The 27546-nt window shown below is 35.2% G+C and overlaps 1 protein-coding gene across 1 annotated transcript in view; it reads left to right on the plus strand.

Annotated features, from left to right (window-relative positions):
• Positions 1-27546, plus strand: part of LOC108741407 (synaptotagmin-10-like) — a 150540-nt gene that overhangs the window by 63822 nt on the left and 59172 nt on the right. The window contains exons 3-4 of the mRNA XM_025977428.1: positions 3120-3385; positions 13220-13372. Coding sequence (XP_025833213.1) covers positions 3120-3385; positions 13220-13372 — 419 coding nt within the window. The remainder of the gene's footprint in view (positions 1-3119; positions 3386-13219; positions 13373-27546) is intronic.

Here is a 27546-nt window from a genome sequence, read left to right on the forward strand (position 1 = left end):
TTAGTTCATCATTAGTGTGGATGATGTGTATCCAACGTATACGTATAGTACTTGCTAATGCTTTAAATACTTAGTTACTCAGTGAAATATTTATTATACCAGGTAGTACTTATTACGCTTAAAAAGTAGTCATTACTACACAGAAGCTTGTTACACTTCATCCTGGAAGTGTTGTTTTTGTTTGTAGTGTTTTATCACTTATCTCGAACGGTTGTACTGATGTACCACATTTAATATTCTATCTCTCGAAGGGCCAATAATAAGTCGTGAAATATTTACTATTTATTCTTAATTACTGACTACACTATTCTTATGATGTAGTTGAAAGGACAACGTTTATCCAGCGAGCATATAACAACAACTAACAGGTACCTACCAACATTGAATTCTGCAGAATAGATATTCTTAAACTACACTAAAAATAAAATTTACACAAAATAAAAATGAAACCAACAAAAACTACAAATACGTGAATAATTTTTTGATATAAACCGAGCGGCATGGTCTAGAGGTTTAGACCATTGCTGAGCATTCAGGAGAACGCCTGTTCGATTCCGGGTCCGTCTGCCTCGGTCCAAGTTTTTCTGTGGTTTCCTTAAATCACTTAGGCAAATGCTGGAGCAATAATATTCCACATATAATCTTTCACTCTCTTCTGTCTTCATTTCGTCCGTCTCATCTTTCTCATCCTAACCACCATCCACACATTCCCACGATTTCTGAAAGGAGGCTGAAGAGGGTCTTCTATCCTACCTTTCGGTGTAGTCCGGAGGGACTGCCCGCCCACCAGCATTAATGGCTGGTGGAAATGAAACACCTAAAATTTTTTAGTTTTTTTGATATCAAGGGAATGCTAAAATTTCATGCTATCTCCCGAGATAAAAATGTTCAGTCTCTCAGAGTCTCTGAAGGCGAGACTCGAATCTCCGTCTCTCATCGGGTCTCTCTGGTGTCTCTGAACGAGAGACTCGAGTAGCTCATAGATAGATTCTGTTTTCGTATCCAGTCTCTGAACGAGAGACTCGAATCTCCGAACGGGAGACTCGAATCTCTCAATAAGTAGTGTCTCGATAGACATGGTTAAAATTTTCTAAGTTCAACATATTTCAGAGAACTCAGTCTTTCTACGAGAGACTCCAGTCTTATTAATTCAGTCTCTCTGTGAGAGACTCGAATCCCTGAATTAAAAATTTTTTCATTCGAGTCTCTCATACAGAGACTGTGAGAGATCCATAAAAGCACCTAGGCAATAACTGAGAGACTGTGAAAGATTGTGAGAGATGCTCTCAGAGACGCTGAAAGACTGGGGAGAAAATTTTTGTCTAGGGCTACTACACAATCCACCGTACGACCTCTGTATTAAATACTACCATATACTACCCTATAGTGTAGCATTTATTTCGCTTTTTAAGTATTTTCTTTTAAAATGTGATAAGTACTTACGCATAAAAGTAAATACTTCAAAGCAACTGCATTTTCTTAAAAAATCGGCATTGATTTCATGTTATGGATATCACCCAAGTGAGAAAATTAAGAAAAAACTTTTGTGCGATAGACTCTTAGAGTAAAACACAAAGATATTTGTGATGTTCAAGTTTACCGTTTATCTAAATCTTACATATACGAGGGTGGATTGATAAGTTTCCGGCCTGACCAAGAAAAACAAGGTTTTTAAAAATTTTTTTTTTTTATTTCTCAACATAATCTCCTCCAAGGCTGATACATTTCTCATAGCGGTGTTCCAGTCTATTAATGCCATCTCTATAGACTGATTCGTCAAGCTCCTCAAAATAACCATTTACAGCTTCGATTACTTCTTCATTGTCCGCAAATCTCTTACCGCCAAGCCATTTTTTGAGATTAGGGAACAGAAAATAGTCACTCGGGGCTAGGTCTGGAGAGTAAGGAGGGTGCGGCATCAATTCAAACTTTAGATCGTTGATTTTAGCCGTCGCAACGATTGACGTGTGCGCTGGTGCGTTATCGTGATGAAACAAGATTTTTTTCTTCGCCAGATGAGGTCGTTTAATTTTCACCTCGTGGCTCAAACGTTGCAATAAGTCTGCGTAGTATTGACCAGTGATAGTATTACCCTTTGCAAGGTAATCAATGTATATAATACCTCTTGCATCCCAAAAAACAGTAGCCATAACCTTGTTCGCCGAAAAAATTGTTTTTGCCTTCTTTGGAGTTGGTTCCCCTGGTCCAATCCACTGTTTAGACTGTTCTTTGGTTTCAGGAGTGTAGTGGTGGACCCACGTTTCGTCAACGGTTACGAATCGACGCAAAAATTCGCTTGGATTACGCTTATACAATGACAAATTTGCGGTAGAAATGTTTTTTCGAATCAATTTTTGGTCGACTGTTAGCAAACGCGGCACCCATCTTGCACAGAGCTTTTCCATATGCAAATGTTGGTGCAAAATATGTTGCACACGTTCATATGACATCTTACAGGTCTCAGCTATCTCACGCACTTTCAATCTGCGGTCTCCCAGCACTATTTGATGAATTTTTTCGATCATATCTGGAGTTGTGACCTCAACGGGGCGTCCTGAGCGAGGCCCATCAGAGGTGCTCACACGACCCTTTTTAAACTCGGAAACCCACTGCTTAACGGTTGAATATGACGGGGAGGATGTCCCCAGTGTTGAGTCCATCTCTTTTTTAATTTCCTTCGGCGTTAACCCCTTCAAATAAAAGTATTTGATGACAGCACGATTTTCCTGCTTTTCCATTTTTACGAAAACCACAGAGGCGTCTTGTTCAGCGTGCTGTCAAACCTACACTAGCAAGGAGATCGGGCTGAAACTATAGCTACAAGCTATCCAAGGATGGTACTATAGAATGTCACCTCAAGGTAGGCCTAGTGGCGTCATCTCTTGGTTAGGCCGGAAACTTATCAATCCACCCTCGTATGTACATATTTATCAGAGTCTTCAAACTATTATCACGACATTTTCAGGAAACAAGCATATTTCTCTCTATTCTCCGCTACAACCATCAGCCGTCGTCATCAGTCTTTGTCATAAATTCTATCTTATTTGAAATTTTGTTGTTCGATTGATAGTGATCAGTGTCAGAATGACATGTTAAGCAACAATATTATTTTGTTCCAGATCTGTCGAATTGGAAGTACTTGCAGTACGAAATTCTCGGAGGAATAGCAGTCACAGCGATGGCATTAGTAATTTTGGCGGCTGTTAGTTACCAGTGCACAGCCACCTGGAAATGGATACGGGAAAAAACATGTCGAGATTCCTGCGAAGAGGCAGAAACTTTAGCAAAACAATCTGCAATATGCATCAGTCATTCCCTCCCAGATTTACAAACAGAACCCATGAAACAAGAATACGTACAAGAGCACAAAGAATCGATAAAAAAAGTAAGTAGATTAAAGTAAAATAAGTTGATTTATTACCATACCCTTACCGTTAAAACAAATAGAGAAACGAGGGAGGCCTTTCTAGTTTTACGGGTATACTTCATTTACTTTCTGTAGCGATGTGCCCCTTCCAATGTCTTGGATGCGCACTGACAAAATCGTAGGTTGGGAGAAAAAAGCTCATTATACTCTCGACTTTTGTTCATAAAATATACTTTTTCATACAGTACCTGCCAAAAGTTTTGTTCAATCATGAATAGTAGTGTGAGTCGAAAACAAGCGTTAAAGCCTTTAGTATGTCTTCAACTATAAATAAATATCTCGTTGATATTTTCAGTAGTAAATGGTACCAATACAGCACATTTGAGCAATGAAATTGTAGTGTATAAAATGGTCAATTTTTCCGTGAAGTACTGTTCGGATTATACGCTCCTCACCGGTTAAGAGAGTTGTCTCCTTTCTTATGTGGCCTAGTGCTGTTCTTTTCTACTTTGCGCCGGTCAAACTGAAGGTCACATCGCTACAGAAAGTAAACGAAGTATAACAATAGAGAAAACGATAGGAAAAAGAAAGAGTGCGTGCATAGGATTTGTAGATTTGCCAAAAGCGTTTGAAAATGTTAAATGGGGCAAGATGTTAAATATAGTTAAAAATGTAGGGATGAGTTACGAAGATAGAAGAGTGAAACTTAGTTAATATAAAGAAGAACAGGCAGTTATAGAGATGGAACTGCAAAGTAGAGAAGTAAATATTAAGAAGGGAGTCAGACAGGGATGCACACTCTCACCCCTACTTTTTAATCTACTTCTTATGGTGTAAAATTTCTACCACATGCTATATCGAATTTGAGTATATTCATGTTTCGCTATTTCAATTTCGTGCTGTTCTCTAGTATTAAAAAGATATTTTTTATTACTTTGAATTTCTCTATTCGGTTAGTATATTTTTTTAGGTAATAGCCGTTGGCTGTTCCTACACGCGCAGGTTATCATGTTAGTAAAAAAATGGAAAAAAATGCTCTCATAGGCAATATTTATGAGCTGTCATGAAGGGTCATAAGAGATAGGTAAATTTGATACGTATAAAGTTGAAATTTAAGAGTCTGGGTGACATTGCTGAGCTGACGATAAATTATTTACCATTTCCACGCATCAAGCGGTCCGCATAAAAAGTCAAGACTTAAATAATAGCCCTTACAATTTCAGTGTTTAATTTCATTGGTTATATGAATAATGAAGATAATGGAATAATAAAATTTCTCATAAGGACCCGATGGCACATACATTAAGTACTGTTTATAACGATGTTGAAGAGACCAGTTAAATTTGGCCGCTATTAGCCGTAAATCCCATAATGTAATACTCAAAATATATTGTTTATACTGGTAAATGAGTGCAAAAAGTTAAAACAGCGAAAACGATAAGCACTATAGTATGATACTCATAATTTATGTAGGTAGGTACAGGCCTGACGCTGGAAGCTGGCGGAAATTTTAAAATGGCGTGGATGCGCGGTGGCAAAAGTAGGCAGTTTTAGGTATAAAGATTGCAGCCGTCATTCTTCAGTATTCCTATCAGGGGCGTACATTAAATATTTAGAAATAGGGATCAGTGAACAAGTAATAGACGACAAACAGAAGAACTAATTGTTGATGTTGGTGACAGTGATAGAAATTCCCATGACGACAGTGAATGTGAAAACTAACTATAAAACAAAGGCAAGGCTTATTTTATCATTTTGGTAAGTTATGTTTGTACATCATTTCCTAGTACGCTACTGTCCCATCTGTATTAATACTATAATTTACTCCTACTGAAAGCTTATTTGTGTATCGGTTCCAAGTGACTTACCCAAATAGGTCATAAATGGGCAAGTACCTGCGCGATCGCTCGCCAGCTTCCTTCGTCCGACTTGTACATTTCATTTAAGATTGAAAATAGTATATTTACATACAGTGCTGGCTTTAGAGAGAGGAACGGGCCAGCCAGCGCCCGCGAGTTCTAAGGGGGTGCCAAGCGGCATCCATCAGTACAATGTCGAAAAAAATTTTTTGCTCTTCTAGCTCTCGCGCACATATTACAGTATCTAAAAGATTTTTAGACTAAAAACTGAAATACCATCAAAGGTAGTATTTGAAGATGTAAGGTACTACACTTTAAATTTAATTAAAATAGTATACCTAATACGCAAAAAATTCAACTGAAAAACATTTAAAAAGTAAAAAAATACGAGGTCTGTTCAAAACCTCTGGCGAATTTTGAATTTCCATGGGTTACGTATATTCGACATTCGATTTGTTTGTGGCCTTATGATGGTACTCATGTCTCACTTACACCAACAGCAAAATTAATTGCGCGGACGCTTTTTGAAAGTTGACTGTGGCATATAGTGAAGTTACCTTGGACCGAAGCAATGTTTATAGGTAGTACAAATTGTTCTCAGAGGGTCGATATGTGAACGACCGAACACGTCAACAACAGACGAAAACGTTGATGAAGTGAAGAAAAAAGTATTGGCCAATCGTCGAATCACCATTAGAGAAGTTGCTGAGGACCTAAACACCTGGATTGGCTTATGCCATTTGATTTTTACTAATGATTTGAGCATGAGATGGGTCGCGGCGAAATTCGTACCAAAATTTCGACCAAAAACAGCACGGCATTGACATTGCTAAGGAGCTGTTGGACTCTATCCGCGACGACCCAAATTTACTCCAGTGGATCATAACTGGTGACGAATCATAAATTTACAGTTATGACATGGAAACCAAAGCTCCATCATACCAATGGAAGCTGCCGCACGAGCCAAGACTGAGAAAAGCGCACCAAGTTAGAATAGAACGGCAAATAATATTACCGGCAAGTTATGCACAATTTACGCGAACCAATCCATCAGGAAGGCCCGAATTTGTGGAAGAACAGAAATTGACTTTTGTACCATGATAATACCCCTGCTCACACATCGTTGTCTATGCGCGAATTTTTGGCCAGAAACAACACACTAATCATGCCGCAGCCATCGTATTCCTCAGATCTGCCCCCTTGTGAATTTTTCTTGTTCCCGAAAGTGAAGAGTCCCATGAAAGGACGATCCTACGCTGCGATTGAAAAGATGAAGTCCTTCTTCTCAATCGAAGGGGAAGCTGAACAGGATCACAGAAAAAGACTTTTTGAACTGCTTCGAGGATTGGAAATAACGTTAGCACAAGTGTATAATATCTGATGGTAATTACTTTGAAGGGGACAAAATAGATATTCATGAATAAATAAATAATTTTTGAAAAAAATAAAATTAGCGATACTTTTTGAACAGACCTCGTAAGTATAGGTAGATATATAATAATGTGCTAGCATAGGTTTGTCTGTGTGCTTATCCACCACTTATATATTTGACCATAATCAAAACCATCACTTTTTTGTCAAAAAAATAAGAGCCGCAAAAGATGCGTGGAACGCCGTAAAGCCGATTGGTTTAACGTTTTAAAGGCTAAGGTTCTGTAAAAGTTCACCCGACTTTGTTTAAAAGGGGTTTTAAAGATTTTTCCGGATGAAAACAGCAAAAAAAGCGTTTCTGTCTTGTGATAATACAACTTTGTGAAAGTAACTGACAATTAAAACGTTTAACTAAAAGGAGGAAAAGGATTACTTACGCCTACTTTCCCTATCTACAATGTTTAATTTTAATCAGAATCATTAATTAGGTACTAGTCAACTATTTTGACTAAACAATTGCAAGATACTGGTCTAGTGTAAGTGCATATTTTCGGGTGTGTAATTGGTTGCATATGCGCAAAAATGCGTTCAAGGACGGAAGGGTTGTAACTTGAAACAGTCTGTATGTTATACTTCGTTTACTTTCTGTAGCGATGTGACCTTCAGTTTGACCGGCGCAAAGTAGAAAAGAACAGCACTAGGCCAGAAAAGGAAGGAGACAACTCTCTTAACCTGTGAGGAGCGTATAATTCGTACATTACTGCACGGAAAAATTGACCATTTTATCCACTACAATTTCATTGCTCAAATGTGCTGTTATTGATACCAATTACTACTGAAAATATCAACGAGATGTTTATTTNCTGTTATTGATACCAATTACTACTGAAAATAACAACGAGATGTTTATTTATATTTGAAGACATATTAAAGGCTTCAACGCTTGTTTTCGACTCGCGCTACTATTCATGATTGAACAAAGCTTTTGGCAGGTACTGCATGAAAAAGTATGTTTAATGAACATGAGTCGAGAGTATAATGAGCTTTTTTCTCCATACCTACGATTTTGCCAGCGCGCATTGAAAGCATTGGAAGGGGCACATCGCTACAGAAAGTAAATGAAATATACTTATAATATTTTACTTGATTAGGTACTCTTTGCTTATTCGGCAACTAACAGAGCATTACACCGACCTAAAAAGTAGAACAGTAAGTCAGGATTTTTCTATCTAAAACACCGACAATAACTAATTAATAATTAAGAAATAGAGAATAAACTTCACCTTCTAAAGTGCAGTTGTATAATCAAGGATTAACTATAATAATGTTATCTCTTTCATTCGGTCTGGTTTTCACAAAATAAATTACATTATAAACAGATTGTAGTGTTTTCTTAAAATGGATAAGAAAGTCCTATTACAGGGTTTCTTAGGTCTACTTTCTATATCCCGGATGTTTTCCTTTAATAAGAAACTTTGATTAACAATCACCTATTTCGACTAAAAAATATCTCCAACAGATTATTAATGTTCAACCATTTTTCTTACAAAAGACTTTAATTCAGCGTAACTACATTTGGAATATTTTTGAGGTAAGGTTCTTAGAAAGAAAGTGAGCTCCGTTTTTTCTGAATTTGAAGAATTCGTCGCATTTGGTTAATAGCAAAACTTTTGCCGAAATAATTTAAATGCTACGAATGAAACTGTAGTAGGTAACACAATTACCGACGTAATTTATGGAAATTTTTCTCTAAAAGTTGAAACATCAGCTCTGCTCCTGTAATCACTAGGTACCTAATTCGAAAGTTTTGAAATTACTTTGTCCTACTTCCACAAACCTATTGTCCTCTAAAACGCACATTCTGATTCCTTCTTTTCTCGTTTGTTTACGTGGTAAAGATTTATTTTAAGTAACCAATCTAAAATAACTTTTTTTGTTGTAATTGCTTGACACGAGTACGTTTTTGTCTGTGTTGAAGACTTAACTTAGTCTCTTTAAATAATAGTCGACGAAATAAAGCACAAAAACAGTCCAACCTTTCGAACTTTTGTGTAGTAAGTCGGATTGAGATGTGATTTTCTGCATTCCATTCGTGAGACCGTCTACTGTGAACATAAAAGATCAATTCATCTTCAAAAATGTATTGGTGTAAAAAAAAGCAGTATTATAACGACATTGCAAAGTTGTTACGAAAAAAAAAAATTGCAGCTCGGTCAATATCGGGAGAAATAAATTCAATTCTGTTATACTTCGTTTACTTTCTGTAGCGATGTGATCTTCAGACATGGTTAAAATTTTCTAAGTTCAACATATTTCAGAGAACTCAGTCTTTCTACGAGAGACTCCAGTCTTATTAATTCAGTCTCTCTGTGAGAGACTCGAATCCCTGAATTAAAAATTTTTTCATTCGAGTCTCTCATACAGAGACTGTGAGAGATCCATAAAAGCACCTAGGCAATAACTGAGAGACTGTGAAAGATTGTGAGAGATGCTCTCAGAGACGCTGAAAGACTGGGGAGAAAATTTTTGTCTAGGGCTACTACACAATCCACCGTACGACCTCTGTATTAAATACTACCATATACTACCCTATAGTGTAGCATTTATTTCGCTTTTTAAGTATTTTCTTTTAAAATGTGATAAGTACTTACGCATAAAAGTAAATACTTCAAAGCAACTGCATTTTCTTAAAAAATCGGCATTGATTTCATGTTATGGATATCACCCAAGTGAGCAAATTAAGAAAAAACTTTTGTGCGATAGACTCTTAGAGTAAAACACAAAGATATTTGTGATGTTCAAGTTTACCGTTTATCTAAATCTTACATATACGAGGGTGGATTGATAAGTTTCCGGCCTGACCAAGAAAAACAAGGTTTTTAAAAATTTTTTTTTTTTATTTCTCAACATAACCTCCTCCAAGGCTGATACATTTCTCATAGCGGTGTTCCAGTCTATTAATGCCATCTCTATAGACTGATTCGTCAAGCTCCTCAAAATAACCATTTACAGCTTCGATNTTATAGCGACTTCGGATGTGGAGACTGTTTTTAATGAATCATTTGTAACAAATCCCTAGTAATCCCATGCAGATATAGCGACCGGAGTCGGCCACAAAAAACGCAAAGAGCTTTCTTATATTTTGTTTAGATCCACACAGATGGTCAGCAAGTACGATGACCTTTATCGTTTGTTTATAGATGTTATACGATAAAATCGTTCAGTTACAATGTGATATTCTGAGTAGCAACTGTTTAGCAATCCTTTGAATAAGTATGACTCCTAGACGCACATTTACCTACTGTTAAAAAAAGGCGGAAATCGTTTGAAAATTGAAAAATGGTGAAAACTATACATACGTGTCTGTATTTCTATACCTTTGCCTGTAACGACTTCCGGATATAACGACGAAATTACAGTGGTCCCTTCGTCGTCGTTTTTATTTCATTTATTCCCGTATGTTCCAAAACGAGCAGTGACAGAGGCAAATATTTCTATCACAATAGAGCACTTATATCAGCTCATAAATTATTTGTAAACAAAAAATCAAATCCTGCCTTCTTTTTCATTATTCCGAAATGCTTCCAACTCCTTCGCTTGAAATAAAGGCAAAATATTCTTTCGTATTCAATCTAGCGGCGTAGCAAACGTTTTGCTTTTTTCATTTCCAATTTCCTGTTTGACGAATGTTTTAATTAAAACGAAAACAAATGAACGCCAATAGGTAATGAAGCATTGTTAAGGGGGAAACCAGCTTTGCATCTTATCTTGAGTGTATTGTTAATTAGAAAACATAAACAGTACCGCACCCTTGTGGTCGAGATCGATTTTGGTTTGTAACTAAACCGCTGCTGTAAATTACTATACATGTTGCACAGTTGACAGCAACTTTAAACTTACTAATTTTAAATTGATTTAACGTTGCGGTTTAGTCACTTTCAGTAATTAAATTAGTTTCAGAACTTCGAGCAGCATTACAGCTACTACTTTGTTTTTCCATTTAATTGTACAGTTTGTTTTAACGAGAAAATGAGTTAAAAGAAGCATAAAAATATCTTAAGATTTTATTGCATTAATGGTTTTTGAATGTGAAAGAGAACGTACATAAATTGATAAGAACATGACTTCAAGAATGAGTTTATTTTAAGATTATTAAGTACCTAAATCGGCCAAAAATAAATTTATTTTTCAATTAACTCATTTTTTATTATCATCATCATCATAAGGTCGTAAGATCGTCAGTCCTATGACTGGTTGGACACGCACCTCCACTCTTTTCTATCCTGAGCTAATCTTCGCATTTCCCTAAAACTAGAACATCCTACATCATTAACTATTTACGAACGATAATCTAATCTAGGTCTATTTACCTCTACTCTTATTAACTCCTGTTTCTGTCTCTAATATGTCCCTTACTAGACTTTCATGCCTGAGATGGTGTCCTGCCAATCTATCTCGCCTATTTCTTATTGACTTCCATAGAGACCTTTGTTCTCCTATTTTTTCTAATACATCTTCATTTCTAATCTTCTGTATCCAAAGTATCCTCATCAATCGCCTGTAACACCACATTTTGAACGCTTCTAACATTTTCTTTTCCTCCGCGCCCATCGTCCATGTTTCGCATCCGTACAGCGCCGCATTCCAAACATACACCTTTAACAATCTTTTTTGAATTTCTTAATTAACCGTTCGCGAGCACAGAAGTGACCGCATTTTATTGAAGCCGACTCGACACTTCGCTATCCTCTGCTTTATATCCGTACTACTCCTTCCGTCCTGAGTTATCTGACTTCCTAGAAAATCCGAAAATCAACCACTTCTTCTAATTTTTCGTCTCGTATCTTTATATTCGCTCTTTCCCTTCTTCTTCTTCCCTTGCATACCAGTATTTTTGTTTTACTTTTATTTATTTGCATACTGTTTTGAAAATACCGCTTCCATTTTATTTAAGGTTGCTAGATACTAATATTGATATATTATCTGTAAATTTAAGCATACTAATCTTTTGCCCTTCTATATCTACCCCTACAGTTGTACTGTCTTTAATGATGTTGATCGCGTCTTCGATGTATAGATTAAAAAGTAGCAGTGACAGTGTGCATCCTAGTCTGACTCCCTTCGTAATATTTACTTTTGTTATTTTTAGTTTTGTAATCAGTGACATGTTGTATCCGCCTCCAACGTCAATGACTTCAAAGTGACTGTATTCATGGAATATTTTATAGGTACCTATATAAGGTCGTAAATATCGTACATAAATAATTCGGTACACCTTAACCCCATTCCAGATCAGGTAGTCCCGTCCACATTTACTTACTTGCTAATAATTAATTTGAAGACACCTTAACTCCCATCCAAATAATAGCACGGCCAAAACAAAATGTAAAATTTATTCTGTTTATCAACATACAGGGTGTTGTTTTTAGTTTTAACGTTACAGTATATACTTTATACGCATTTAACAAATTTAAATATTCATTTTATTTTTTGAAAATTCCATAATTTTTCAGAAATAAATTTAAACTATCGTTCAAGATCATTCCTCAAGTTCTTCATTGCTCTTGAACATTTTAAATTTTTATATGGCTACGTATTCATCCAAGAGTTACCAATTCTTTTCCACGTCGACTTAAAATAACAATTAAAGACATTCTGCTTAGTTTTCATTACTTCACTCGTTGCTGTCGATAACTATTATGCAAAATAAACAAATTTACCCTTTCAACGGTTACCAATAAAAATCAGTTTAGGTATGATCAGGGTAATTACTAGATGCATCATCAATTTTATTGAACGAGAGCAATTGCCTAAAGTTAGCACGGAGATAAAGGTATCGACAAGAAATACATTTATTTTCACCTTATTTCGAATGGAATGATAAGTAAATTTATAAAAAAATTTAATATTAAAAGCACCCTGTATATGTCCGTAAAGGTAACTCTTCGGGGAACTAGAATAATTAAGAGAATGTATTGTTATTTAATTTCGTTTGGACGGGATTGAAGGCATGGGATTAAGTATCACACGTGACGCAGATGTATCAATAATTTGGACGAAAGTTGAGGTGTCCCTAAATAATTTCGGAACGAGAGCCTGCATTTATTCATTGATTGGGGCAGATGTCTCTAAATTATTTAATTTTTCTCATTTGGAATCGTGAAATCTACTTAATATGATGTAGAAAATAAAGTGATAATAATCATTAAGGTGCTATTTTAGAAAATACCACAAATGACGTGGTGAGCGCCATCTGTAGTACGATGCTACATTTTAGGATTACGCATGCTCCAACAAGGTCCATTTAAAAATATGGATATCTACTTGCTGATTAATTTGTTAAGACAGCAGGTAAAAGTTGGTCTGTGTTCTGTAGGAGCTGCCTGCGACGCGCTGATGAGATCCAAAAAGATCGAAATCTCGATCCTCGTCTGGCAGTTTCGACAGAATACAGACCACTTCGAATTATTTTGTTCGAAGGTGCCATTGTAGATAACGGCCGAATCAATCTAATATTAGAAATACTAAGTTTATGTCTCCTAAAATGGTTCTTCCATTTCTCCAGTTGAATTAAACCGTTTTAAAGAGCACATTACTAGAAAAATTGTTGTGTTTGTTGCAGGTTCTGCGCCAAACTACCCTTCCAATTGTTCCCATGAGACATCAGACGTTCCAGAGGCAACTGTCTCATAGATTAGAAATGGTACCCAGTATCCAATTCAGTATTTGCAGTCTCGAACATAAAAGCGAGTCGAGTATTGTGGGACTAATAAAGGTAAGCAGAAGTTGTACATTTACGTACATATAACTCAAAACGCCACACACGCTAAGCTCTTTTGAATTAAGGAAGACGGCTGTCTCCCGTGGTTCCGTTCTTCTACTTGTCGGATGCAATTAAGCTTAAGATATGTTACGTTACTTACAAATGGGATTTAACAAAATCTAATTTTCCAAGTGCCAATTAAATTAAGTTGTGTTCGCAAAAACCAAACAGGTCCTTCGGGATTTGAACGGATTAGATCTTTTACGCAACGTTAATTGTTTTTCATAATTTTATATAAGGTTCTGTTCATCTATAATGCCTTAAGTTAACTAAATAATTCGTTAGAACATATTTATTCCAATAAAATAGTCTGTGACAGTTTGAAAAGTAATAGTAAACCACTCTAATTTCTAATAACGAAATAATAACATAATTTAAAATAATGTGGTATCATCTGAAAGGGCTTGTCTAAATAATATATAAATCTGTTTGCTTATCGCTTGGTGAAACATAATTACAATTATAGTAAGAAACAAACAAATTATTCTGAAGGCAATAACTCTGAAAAACACCCACATAACGAGATTCGTGTTCCTCTAATTTCGAGTCCTAGTTAATCCTGATACTACAGGAAGTTTCTGAAATAACTAGTAAGCGAACAAGAAGTGATAGGACACTACAAAACAAGAAAATTAAGAAGAAAATGTTTGGTTGTCCGAAAATCCACCGTTTTCGAGAAAAACGAATTTGAAAGTATAGACAAGAGTCAGTCCGGTCCTGGTAGAATCACTCAGGGAAATACGACATTCCAACGCCGCATTCAATCAGCTGCTACTTAGCAGCATCCGTGTTGTATTTCTTTTGTATTTTAGTTTGATTTTCTTTTGTAAATTAGTGTGATTGACGATGTTTAGATTTACAGCTAGCCTTTGTTATTTTAACGTTGTAGGCTTGTATTACGTATGCATATAGACCAATGGTTCCTAACCTTTTTAATATTGTTACCCCTGTGACCTATTAGGAAAACAACACAAGCAAATACAAATATCTTTAATAATCACAAATTGCACATCAGTCTTACAATTTTATATATCTAAACAATAAATTAACTAATGATAGTTGGTGTGATGGTTGGTATTATTTTGCATTTTTCAAGTTTTTTTATGTTAGCTTTTGTTTCGCTTAAAGCGCATCCTAAGTCATAATCCACATTTATAAGGATTCTGGTCTTTATTTTCAGTGTAACCAAAGTTGAAAAACCACTCTCACATCTACAGGTGGTAGCAAAGGGTATTGGTATTTTTAAAGGTCTGTTAGCTAGAGCAGGATATTCGGCACCAGCTTTTCGCCAAAATGTGCTAAGATCATAATTTTGAAATTCTACTCTGCCGGTAGTATTCTGGTGTAGTCCAAGATATTCCACTTTGGCCGCTACATCTTCGTTTTTAATAATGTTATCAAGAACTGGACTAACGATTATCCATATCCGGAAAATATTGCTTCAGTGAGTTTATTGCTGCAGATAAAAATGCCGAACCACACAATTTTCAAATGTGATCTTGTTTGGTTCATATTTACCAATTGTGCATACAGTTGTATAAACATCGACATATGTATAATTTTATATTTTTACTATCTAACTACGTATTTTAGGTCTTAATTATTAGGTTCTTTGATACCCCCACAGAATAATTAATTTACCCCCGCGGGGGTAATTACCCCCAGGTTCGGAATCAGTGATATAGACAATGGGAGTCATTCGAAGTAGTTCTTTGTATGGGGTTGTATGAAATAGCGCATGCATTAAACGCCAATGCAAAACGCAAATGATTTGTACGACCGTGTATGATCGCTGCAAATGAAGTACGTCAAATGCCGGAACTGTTTGTAGAACTATTAAATAATTTTTGGAGTGTATATCTGTATGTGTGTTTACTGGTGTTGTAATTAATTTTTTCCAATGAGAAGATAGGGTAATTGACGAACTACCCATATAAAAAGGCAACGCACCTTGGCAATATGTTGCCAATTCACGCCCCGGGATTGCAGCTTCGCCTGGTTTTCTTACAAATTCTTTTGTCCCTCACCCACTGCTTTATTCGCCATTGCGATTCCCTAATTCACTTAGTTAACACCCTTCAAGGCTTGCTACTTATTTCAGAAACACCGGCTATATTAATAAACAGCTAATCTTAATTCGTGAGAACACTAATCTTTCTCAAAAGTTTTGATTGGACGATATGTTAAATACTAAAGTGAAATGAACTTTCTATCCTCTACAAATATCCCAAATTAATGAAGAAAATTTGTTGACGCTTTCACGTCCATTTCGTACATATGTTTTGATTGTGTCTTATAATTGTAGTGATTTTCAATTTTAGTTGCAAAAATAGGAATAAGAAAATTTTCTGTCTGATACGTTCACTTTATTACTTTAAGGCAAAGGAATAAAAGCTTGCAGATTATTTGGACCCATATCATAAATCACTGTGCATCTCGTATTCTTTTATTATGGTATTACGAATTTTGGAATGTGGACGTTTTTCAGTGTCCACATGACCAAAACACGTTCTGAACTGTTTTCTTGTCTAATGAGCGTTTTCATTCTTTGACCCTCTCATACGAAGTTTGTTCAAAGACTATCGCGAATTTTGTGTTTTTCCAAAAATGATTTATTTATTCATTAATATCTATTTTGCCCCCTTCAAAGTAATCCCCACCAGATATTATATACTTGTGCCAACGTTTTCTCTAATCCTCGATCCTTGTGATCTTGTTCAACTCCTTCAATGTCGTCTTTATCTCCTCAATCGTAGCGTAGCGTCATCCTTTCATGGGCCTATTCAGTTTTGGGAACAAGAAAAAGTCACAAGGTGCCAGATCTGGTGAATATGGTGGCTGCGACATTATTAGTGTGTTGTTTATGGAAAAAAAATCGCGCACAAGCAACGATGTTTGAGCAGGGGCATTATCATAATGCAAAGTCAATTTTTGTGTTTTCCACAAATCCATTATTCTTCACCAGTTATGATCCTCCGGAGCAATTTCTGGTCGTCTTCTTAACAGTGTTGATCGTTGCTGTTTTTGGTCGAAACTGAGCAATTTTAGTAGGAATTTCGCGGTGACCCGTTTCATTCCCAAATCTTTGGTAAAAATCGAATGACAGGAGCCAATCGATATGTTTAGGTCCTCAGCAACTTTTCGAACGGTNCTGATTTTCTTACAAATTCTTTTGTCCCTCACCCACTGCTTTATTCGCCATTGCGATTCCCTAATTCACTTAGTTAACACCCTTCAAGGCTTGCTACTTATTTCAGAAACACCGGCTGTATTACTAAACAGCTAATCTCAATTCGTGAGAACATTAATCTTTCTCAAAAGTTTTGATTGGACGATATGTTAAATACTAAAGTGAAATGAACTTTCTATCCTCTACAAATATCCCAAATTAATGAAGAAAATTTGTTGACGCTTTCACGTCCATTTCGTACATATGTTTTGATTGTGTCTTATAATTGTAGTGATTTTCAATTTTAGTTGCAAAAATAGGAATAAGAAAATTTTCTGTCTGATACGTTCACTTTATTACTTTAAGGCAAAGAAATAAAAGCTTGCAGATTATTTGGACCCATATCATAAATCACTGTGCATCTCGTATTCTTTTATTATGGTATTACGAATTTTGGAATGTGGACGTTTTTCAGTGTCCACATGGCCAAAATGCGTTCTGAACTGTTCTCTTGCCTAACGAGCGTTTTCATTCTTTGACCCTCTCATACGAAGTTTGTTCAAAGACTATCGCGAATTTTGTGTTTTTCCAAAAATGATTTATTTATTCATTAATATCTATTTTGCCCCCTTCAAAGTAATCCCCACCGGATATTATATACTTGTGCCAACGTTTTTTCTAATCCTCGATCCTTGTGATCTTGTTCAACTCCTTCAATGTCGTCTTTATCTCCTCAATCGTAGCGTATCGTCGTCTTTTCTTGGGCCTATTCAGTTTTCGGAACAAGAAAAAGTCACAAGGTGCCAGATCTGGGGAATATGGTAGCTGTGACATTATTAGTGTGTTGTTTATGGAAAGAAAAACCGCGCACAAGCAACGATGTTTGAGCAGGGGCGTTGTCATAGTGCAAAGTCAATTTTTGTGTTTTCCACATATCCCGGAGTTTCTGGTGGTTTCCACGTCAGAAACATCAGAACTATAAATCCATAATTCTTCACCAGTTATGACCCTTTGGAGCAATTTTGGGTCGTCTGGGCAGAGTCCAACAGCTTCTTAACAGTGTTGATCGTTGCTGTTTTTGGTCGAAACTGAGCAATTTTAGTAGGAATTTCGCGGTGACCCGTTTCATTCCCAAATCTTTGGTAAAAATCGAATGACAGGAGCCAATCGATATGTTTAGGTCCTCAGCAACTTTTCGAACGGTGATTCGACGATTGTCCAATACTATTTTCTTCACTTTATCAATGTTTTCGTCTGTTGTTGACGTACCTACTCAGACGTCCGGTACGCTCTTCGTCGTTCACATCTTTGCGGTCCTTTGAGAATTTGTACCACAGACAAAAGTTGCTTCGATCATAGGTAGCTTCACCATATGCCACAGTCAACATTCCGAATGTGTCCGCGCATTTAATTTTGTTTTTCACACACAATTTGATACAGATTCTTTGATCTATTTTTTGGAATAGGCAAAAATCGACGAGTCAAAACACGTGCAAGCAAAGCAACTGTCAAAAATTAACTGAACATTCAACATGACCGAACCTGTTGGTATAAGTGAAAAACATGAGTACCAACATAATGCCACAAAAAAACTGGAAATCGAGTACACGTTTCCCACAGAAATTCAAAATTCGCGATACTTTTTGAACATACCTCGTATACATAGAAGAATTTAATTTAGTGTACAGTGTACAGCTTTTTTTTCTGAAAGTTTTATTTCCATTTATCGTTTGTATGAGTCTCATGGGTAATAGAGAAGTGCGAGTTCGCGCTGAAGCAGCGCTCACAGGCGTAGCAACAATATTACGTAATAAGACCATTTTCGTAAGGACGATTATTTATAGTTGTCAACTACTATTCTATTCCTTTCATTTTGTTACTGCCACCTATTTTATACAATGGATGAATAGTGGGTTTACACGATACAACATAGAAAGAAAATTTTAATTTGTTTGCCACAAATGGAAACGGCGAGTACAGAAAATTATGACGAAAAATTGCTGCTTAATCGTAAGTTAACTAAATAAAAGAAAAACTAAACCACAGTTTAATGGAAAATATTCAAGTTTAAATTTAAATGAAATTTTGCTCGTATATGTTCTGAGTTTCTTGCAAACATATGTATTAGAACTTCTTGTATCGGCAGACGCAACCGTAGGGAAGGTTTTGGGTGTTTTAACCCCCCCCCCCTATAAAAATACATGAGAAATTTACACATTTTACGTTTTTATAATTACATGTAACTTTTTAAATAATTTAATAATAATAATAAGTCTAAATCGTTATACACTACAACTATTTAGAGAACATCTCTTGAAAGTGCTATGTAGAATTTAAAATTGAAAATAACAGTAAAATACCTACACACTTTTTCGGTACGAGTGACAAGATCATTTTCATGCTGGGCCCAGATAACCGAAGGAACTAGGAGTAACAAAACAGATTGGTGTATCTACATTTATAAATAATTTTTAAATTTTTTTGGCCTCACTACGCCGANTTATAACCTCCGTCTGCGTTTGTCTCTGTGTATCGTGCATATGTAGACATACCTAATCATAGTTCTGTTATGTACACCTACTAAAATATCCCAAATTCATGTTTCGTGAAAAAGTGAAATTCAACTTGATACAAACATTCAGATTTTCGTTTATTTCTTATTCCGTAGATATATATCATCGCATTTATAATTTTTTTCTACAGCAGCTTTTCCCTTGTATTTTTCGGTTCAGTTGTTAAGCTTCTAAAATTAAAAAACCACCAGGGCTTTAAAAAATTCAATTTCCTGCCTTGTTTAAAATGAATCAATAATAATTAGCGTTTATTTTAAATTATATTTGATTGACACTTGCAAATTTATTTCCCTATTCCATTTGTAGTTTTACACGAAATGAAATTAATTCACTAATTAGTTTGACTTCACATTTGATCAGTAATATTCGGAAGTCAAATGAGAAGTTTATTTACAATCCAATTGCATTTTAAAATTATACTCAAAAATGGCTAATTTATACGACAGACTGAATTTATATTTCGTTTGACGCGCTAATAATAAATAGTAAAACTTTGGCATGGGACGGATGTTGCGTCACAGTATGTCACGGAAGTTGTTCAGACATCATGCTACTCCAACGCCAACTGTTTTTTCTTTGTATAAAATACTTTCATCGGCTAAATAAATAAAGTACGTAAGTAGTAGTATAACTTCTCTGTACATATACATACAATATGTACCTGCACATGCCTTTTTTACATTTTTAAATCCATCTTTAAAGAAATACTTTAACACTTTTGGAATTAAATTAATTTCGGTTGTACTATTTTCAAATATTGTCCGTGCAAATTAGATAGCTTATTAAAATTGTAAATTATTCTGCTATTGGACGAAGTTAGGCTTTCCAAATATTTTACTCTAAAAATAAATTAATGGATTTTCACCAACTTTCAGTAAATATTCACTAATTTTGGTGGTTATAATAGCACTACTGCAAATTAGTAAATATTTCAATTAAACTAATTAGGTAACTGACTTATTGAATCAGTAAAATTAGTAGAAAAATGTCAATATGAAGAATGCCAATACAATAAATACGTTTAACTCGTTTAAACAAGTACTATTAAGTAAAAAAACAGTAAATTAGTTTAAATAATTGATTACATCAGTACATAATAATCAATTTTTTTTCAATTATTCACATCATTAGGTAATTTATTGTGAATAACAACTAATTCACCATTGCGTTTTGATTTTAGTGGAAAGTGAAATCAATTTTTCACTGTTTTACTTTTGAAAGAGAGTACGTTTTCAAAGAATTTATTGATCTTTTCCGTATTCTCTATTTGCGCTTTAAAAGAAATGGAAACGTCTTCCATCTTTACAAAATTTTCAGGGAACGCTAAGTATTCGCTTATTTTTTATATCGTTGGATAACTTTCCTCATATTTTATGGACGACTCGCTTTTCTTTTGATAAATCAACCGAGGGAAGATGGCATTGCTTTCTTATCCCAAAGGCATCGTTAGTGACCATTCACCTCGAGTTATATTTAAGTTTCAGCACGCCACCCTATCCTTTCAACTGAATTAGAGACAATTAGAACAAGAGAAATGTGCTCAACTAAAACATACAAAGAGTGAGTTTTTCTTAACTTCGGATAAGGCTGAATATTCTCTCAAATAAGACACTAGAGGAATACCACAAACCAATTGTTCGAAGCGATCGTTTACAAAAAAATTAACAGAAAATATTACAACCTTAATTGTTTTCATTTTAATTAAAAGGTTTAAGGTTCCCTTCGCAACATATTACACAAACTGTCTGTGCCTAACGAAGATAATGAGTACCGCAAATACGAAATCGTTTATAGGAATGGTAAACTAGATTTTGTGACGTAATATTGGGTAGGGGGGTCGTTGCAAGTGTGACTTAGTGTGACGACGGGAGAGGGAGGGGTCCAAAAAAAGGTGAAATTCTGAGTAACATATTTCATGTGACATTTCACTGCGGTCAACTTTAGTTAAAAGAGTGTGCAAATTATTTCGAACTTTTTGGGTCTCATCAGCTCGCCGTGGACATCTCTAACCGAAAACCGACTGACCTACCTCTCGCTAGCGTCGTTAATGGAATAAGTATATAGAAAGCCTAGATCAGCGGTTCCCAAATGGTGTTCCGCGGGGAGCTCACAGGGGTTCCGCGAGATCCTAATAAAAATATACAAAATTCTGCGAAAAGCAACAATTATGTATATAACCGTAACAACGGTATATTTTTCATGACCACAGTAGTAATTAAAGGGCGAATCCTAACGGTTTATATTGTGGTAGGGACGAGAACCAGATTGCTAGATGAGAGGATAGCTTTTACGTTAAGATACAATCAATTCATTCCTTCATTCCTGTTCCCTTGGTTAATTTGTTTTCTTATTATCATTATTCATTATTTTATTAAATGTAACTATTGTTTTTCGAGAATGTCATTAGTAAACAAACAAACAAAACTTTTTAAAAAATCACGTGAATGTATGGAATTTCAGCATGAATCATTCCTTCTACACTTGAAAATTATAGCTTCTGTGAGGTAAACTCGGACAATCAATTTTTGTCTGTTAATCATGTCGAACTACTGCATTACCATAAATATATATTATTCGATAAAGTTAATGTCATCAATAGATCCTTACAGTGGAGAACCACAACTACGTTTACAATGAGAGACAAAATATCTTAGCTAATAACGATAAAATACAAATTCGACTTCTGGGTTGAATGTGAAAAAAGAATTACGAATGTTTTCCTCTTCTAAATAGATTTCTCGAAGAAAATGAATTACAAGCAACCTCAGGAGTAGGTAAAACTATAAATGAACGTTTATTGAACCTCAAAAAGCCCTTGAAGGAATATTTCCCAGAGGAGTTCAAGGACAGCCACTCAGGACTGAATCCATTCGCAAATCAGACTAAACCATCAGTGTTAACCATGTTGGAGTATGAGAACTTGATAGATATTAAGAATTCATTCTTTCTAAATTAAAATTCAAACATTCAAATTTGAATAACCTTTAGATTGAACTGAAGATGAATACCCTGCAGTCGTTGAGAAGGTTATCACGATTGCTGTTTTGGTTTGTATCGACCTACAGATTACAGATAAGCTTTTCAGTTTACGCCTACACTGAAAACAAATTCAGATTGGATTGGATGCCGCTCCGGACATTCGAATTCAAATGTCCGACATTAAACTTACTTTTAATGATATTATAAGTAAAACTTTTCCCATTAATTACGTGCAATAAAAATTCAAAATTCATATTGAATTCATGTAGGTTTATGTGACAGTTTACTTCTTTGTTGAGATGGACTTCCGCTAAAAATAGGGTGGACCAAAAAGGGTTCCATAGTAAAAAGAAAATTGGGAACCGCTGGCCTAGGCTATAGTTATCTTCATCTACAAAAAATTGAAACTCCATTCAATCTGATAACCTATAAACTTTACTTTGAGCGAACTTGTTATTTTTAACGCGCAAAATATTCCATGCATTCAACTTCGAAAAACTTGGGCAGGTGCAGTGTATTATCCAATTAAACGATAAAACTTTTTAATTTCTTCCAGATGAGACTTGATAATTGAAATATCAAAAAATAAACTGCCAATTTGCGTACCTAATGAGTTTTTGTCTGTCCCAGCAACTGAACGAATAAAATATTGAAAGTGGAACAAGAACGGAAGTAGAATAAATAACCGCATTACTTATTTCGCGACTAAATCGTTTGTCTTCTTTTGTTACCTACACTTTCCGTTGACACATCAAACTCCATTGCGACGTTTATAAATTGTCATAGGATATTCTAATTGAAAGCCGTAAAGAAATTGCAATAACATATTCACAACTTTTGAAAACTGCCCAGCTTCAAATTTAAGTAATTTCCAATTAAAATATAATCGTAATAAATAATATATTTGAATAGATAATGTCAGCAATTTAACTATCATCATCATAAGGTCGTCAGTCTTAAGACTAGTTGGACATGCACTTCCACTCCTTCCTATCCTGAGCTAATCTTCGCATTTTCCTAACACTAGAACATCTTGTCTACTCCTCTTAACTCTTGTTTGTGTCTCTAATATGTCTCTGACTAGACCTTCATGCCTAAGAAGCTGTCCTACCGACCTGACTATTTTTTATTGACTTCAATAAAGTCCTCTGTTCTCCTATTCTTTCTAGTACCTTTTCATTTCTAACCTTCTCTATTCACGGTATCCTCATAATTCGCCGCTAACACCACCTTTCCAACGCTTCTAACCTTTTCTTTTCCGTCGCGCCCATCGTCCATATATCGCACCCGTACAGCGCCGCCCTCTAAACACACACATTTTTAACAGTCTTTTGCGAATTTCCAAATTAATCGTTCGCGAACATAGAAGGCGACTCGACCCTGCGCTATCATTTATATCTCTCCTTCCCCTGACTCATTTGACTTCCTATATCCCTAAAATCAGGCACTTCTAATTTTTCGTCTCCTGTCTTTATATTCGCTCTTTGCCTACTTTTCCCTTCCCTTGCATACCGGTATTTTTGTTTTACTTTTACTTATTTTCATACAATACTGTTTTGTCAATATCGCTTCTATTTTATTTAAATAACAAGATATGGCTGGTCGTTTTATCATAGGTTGATTATGCAGTTGACATTATAAATTTACCTACTACATAAACAATTTGTAGACCATAGATTAAATCTCAATTTTTGTTGAATAAATCTGATATACATTTGCGATTGTATAAATAGGCTGACTGATTATTTAGTGCCCAAGTACTCCTGAAGATCATATAATAGGCCGAAACAATTTAAAGTTAATGCTGCATTTAGGTGAACATTTAAAAGCAACTTGGTTGTCTTATGTTAGATAATTATATCAATAACAATAACACTCACAACAAAGAATTTAAAAACCTTTATTTTTTTCCTTTTTCTTAANTAGTGTGATTGACGTTTGCATATAGACCAATGGTTCGTAACCTTTTTAATATTCTTACCACTGTGACCTATTAGGAAAACTGATTTTACTCCGGCCTTAAAATGTTATCAATACAAACAACACATGCAGATACAAATATCTTTAGTAATCACAAATTGCACATCAGTCTTTCAATTTTATATATCTAAACAATAAATTAAGTAATGATAGTTGGTGTGATGGCTGGTATTATTTTGCATTTTTCAAGTTTTTTTTTTATGTTAGCTTTAGTTTCGCTTAAAGCGCACCCTAAGTCATGATCCACATTTATGTAACCAAAGTTGATAAACCACTCTCACATCTACAGGTGGTAGCAAAGGGTATTGGTATTTTTAAAGCTCTGTTAGCTAGAGCAGGATATTCGGCACCAGCTTTTCGCCAAAATGTGCTAAGATCATAAGTTTGAAATTCTACTCTGCCGGTAGTATTCTGGTGTATTCCAAGATATTCCACTTTGGCCGCTACATCTTCGTTTTTTAACAATGTTATCATCCGTAGTAAATGATCTTAATATCCAAGAACTGGACTAACGATTATCCATATCCGGAAAATATTGCTTCAGTGAGTTTATTGCTGCAGATAAAAATGCCGAACCACACAATTTTCAAATGTGATCTTGTTTGGTTCATATTTACCAATTGTGCATACAGTTGTATAAACATCGACATATGTATAATTTTATATTTTTACTATCTAGCTACGTATTTTAGGTCATAATTATTAGGTTCTTTGATACCCCCACAGAATAATTAATTTACCCCCGCGGGGGTAATTACCCCCAGGTTCGGAATCAGTGATATAGACAATGGGAGTCATTCGAAGTAGTTCTTTGTATGGGGTTGTATGAAATAGCGCATGCATTAAACGCCAATGCAAAACGCAAATGATTTGTACGACCGTGTATGATCGCTGCAAATGAAGTACGTCAAATGCCGGAACTGTTTGTAGAACTATTAAATAATTTTTGGAGTGTATATCTGTATGTGTGTTTACTGGTGTTGTAATTAATTTTTTCCAATGAGAAGATAGGGTAATTGACGAACTACCCATATAAAAAGGCAACGCACCTTGGCAATATGTTGCCAATTCACGCCCCGGGATTGCAGCTTCGCCTGGTTTTCTTACAAATTCTTTTGTCCCTCACCCACTGCTTTATTCGCCATTGCGATTCCCTAATTCACTTAGTTCAGTGACATGTTGTATCCGCCTCCAACGTCAATGACTTCAAAGTGACTGTATTCATGGAATATTTTATAGGTACCTATATAAGGTCGTAAATATCGTACATAAATAATTCGGTACACCTTAACCCCATTCCAGATCAGGTAGTCCCGTCCACATTTACTTACTTGCTAATAATTAATTTGAAGACACCTTAACTCCCATCCAAATAATAGCACGGCCAAAACAAAATGTAAAATTTATTCTGTTTATCAACATACAGGGTGTTGTTTTTAGTTTTAACGTTACAGTATATACTTTATACGCATTTAACAAATTTAAATATTCATTTTATTTTTTGAAAATTCCATAATTTTTCAGAAATAAATTTAAACTATCGTTCAAGATCATTCCTCAAGTTCTTCATTGCTCTTGAACATTTTAAATTTTTATATGGCTACGTATTCATCCAAGAGTTACCAATTCTTTTCCACGTCGACTTAAAATAACAATTAAAGACATTCTGCTTAGTTTTCATTACTTCACTCGTTGCTGTCGATAACTATTATGCAAAATAAACAAATTTACCCTTTCAACGGTTACCAATAAAAATCAGTTTAGGTATGATCAGGGTAATTACTAGATGCATCATCAATTTTATTGAACGAGAGCAATTGCCTAAAGTTAGCACGGAGATAAAGGTATCGACAAGAAATACATTTATTTTCACCTTATTTCGAATGGAATGATAAGTAAATTTATAAAAAAATTTAATATTAAAAGCACCCTGTATATGTCCGTAAAGGTAACTCTTCGGGGAACTAGAATAATTAAGAGAATGTATTGTTATTTAATTTCGTTTGGACGGGATTGAAGGCATGGGATTAAGTATCACACGTGACGCAGATGTATCAATAATTTGGACGAAAGTTGAGGTGTCCCTAAATAATTTCGGAACGAGAGCCTGCATTTATTCATTGATTGGGGCAGATGTCTCTAAATTATTTAATTTTTCTCATTTGGAATCGTGAAATCTACTTAATATGATGTAGAAAATAAAGTGATAATAATCATTAAGGTGCTATTTTAGAAAATACCACAAATGACGTGGTGAGCGCCATCTGTAGTACGATGCTACATTTTAGGATTACGCATGCTCCAACAAGGTCCATTTAAAAATATGGATATCTACTTGCTGATTAATTTGTTAAGACAGCAGGTAAAAGTTGGTCTGTGTTCTGTAGGAGCTGCCTGCGACGCGCTGATGAGATCCAAAAAGATCGAAATCTCGATCCTCGTCTGGCAGTTTCGACAGAATACAGACCACTTCGAATTATTTTGTTCGAAGGTGCCATTGTAGATAACGGCCGAATCAATCTAATATTAGAAATACTAAGTTTATGTCTCCTAAAATGGTTCTTCCATTTCTCCAGTTGAATTAAACCGTTTTAAAGAGCACATTACTAGAAAAATTGTTGTGTTTGTTGCAGGTTCTGCGCCAAACTACCCTTCCAATTGTTCCCATGAGACATCAGACGTTCCAGAGGCAACTGTCTCATAGATTAGAAATGGTACCCAGTATCCAATTCAGTATTTGCAGTCTCGAACATAAAAGCGAGTCGAGTATTGTGGGACTAATAAAGGTAAGCAGAAGTTGTACATTTACGTACATATAACTCAAAACGCCACACACGCTAAGCTCTTTTGAATTAAGGAAGACGGCTGTCTCCCGTGGTTCCGTTCTTCTACTTGTCGGATGCAATTAAGCTTAAGATATGTTACGTTACTTACAAATGGGATTTAACAAAATCTAATTTTCCAAGTGCCAATTAAATTAAGTTGTGTTCGCAAAAACCAAACAGGTCCTTCGGGATTTGAACGGATTAGATCTTTTACGCAACGTTAATTGTTTTTCATAATTTTATATAAGGTTCTGTTCATCTATAATGCCTTAAGTTAACTAAATAATTCGTTAGAACATATTTATTCCAATAAAATAGTCTGTGACAGTTTGAAAAGTAATAGTAAACCACTCTAATTTCTAATAACGAAATAATAACATAATTTAAAATAATGTGGTATCATCTGAAAGGGCTTGTCTAAATAATATATAAATCTGTTTGCTTATCGCTTGGTGAAACATAATTACAATTATAGTAAGAAACAAACAAATTATTCTGAAGGCAATAACTCTGAAAAACACCCACATAACGAGATTCGTGTTCCTCTAATTTCGAGTCCTAGTTAATCCTGATACTACAGGAAGTTTCTGAAATAACTAG

The sequence above is a fragment of the Agrilus planipennis genome, unplaced genomic scaffold (genome assembly GCF_000699045.2).
Source record: "Agrilus planipennis isolate EAB-ADULT unplaced genomic scaffold, Apla_2.0 scaffold300, whole genome shotgun sequence".
In the NCBI taxonomy this organism is placed as follows: domain Eukaryota; kingdom Metazoa; phylum Arthropoda; class Insecta; order Coleoptera; family Buprestidae; genus Agrilus; species Agrilus planipennis.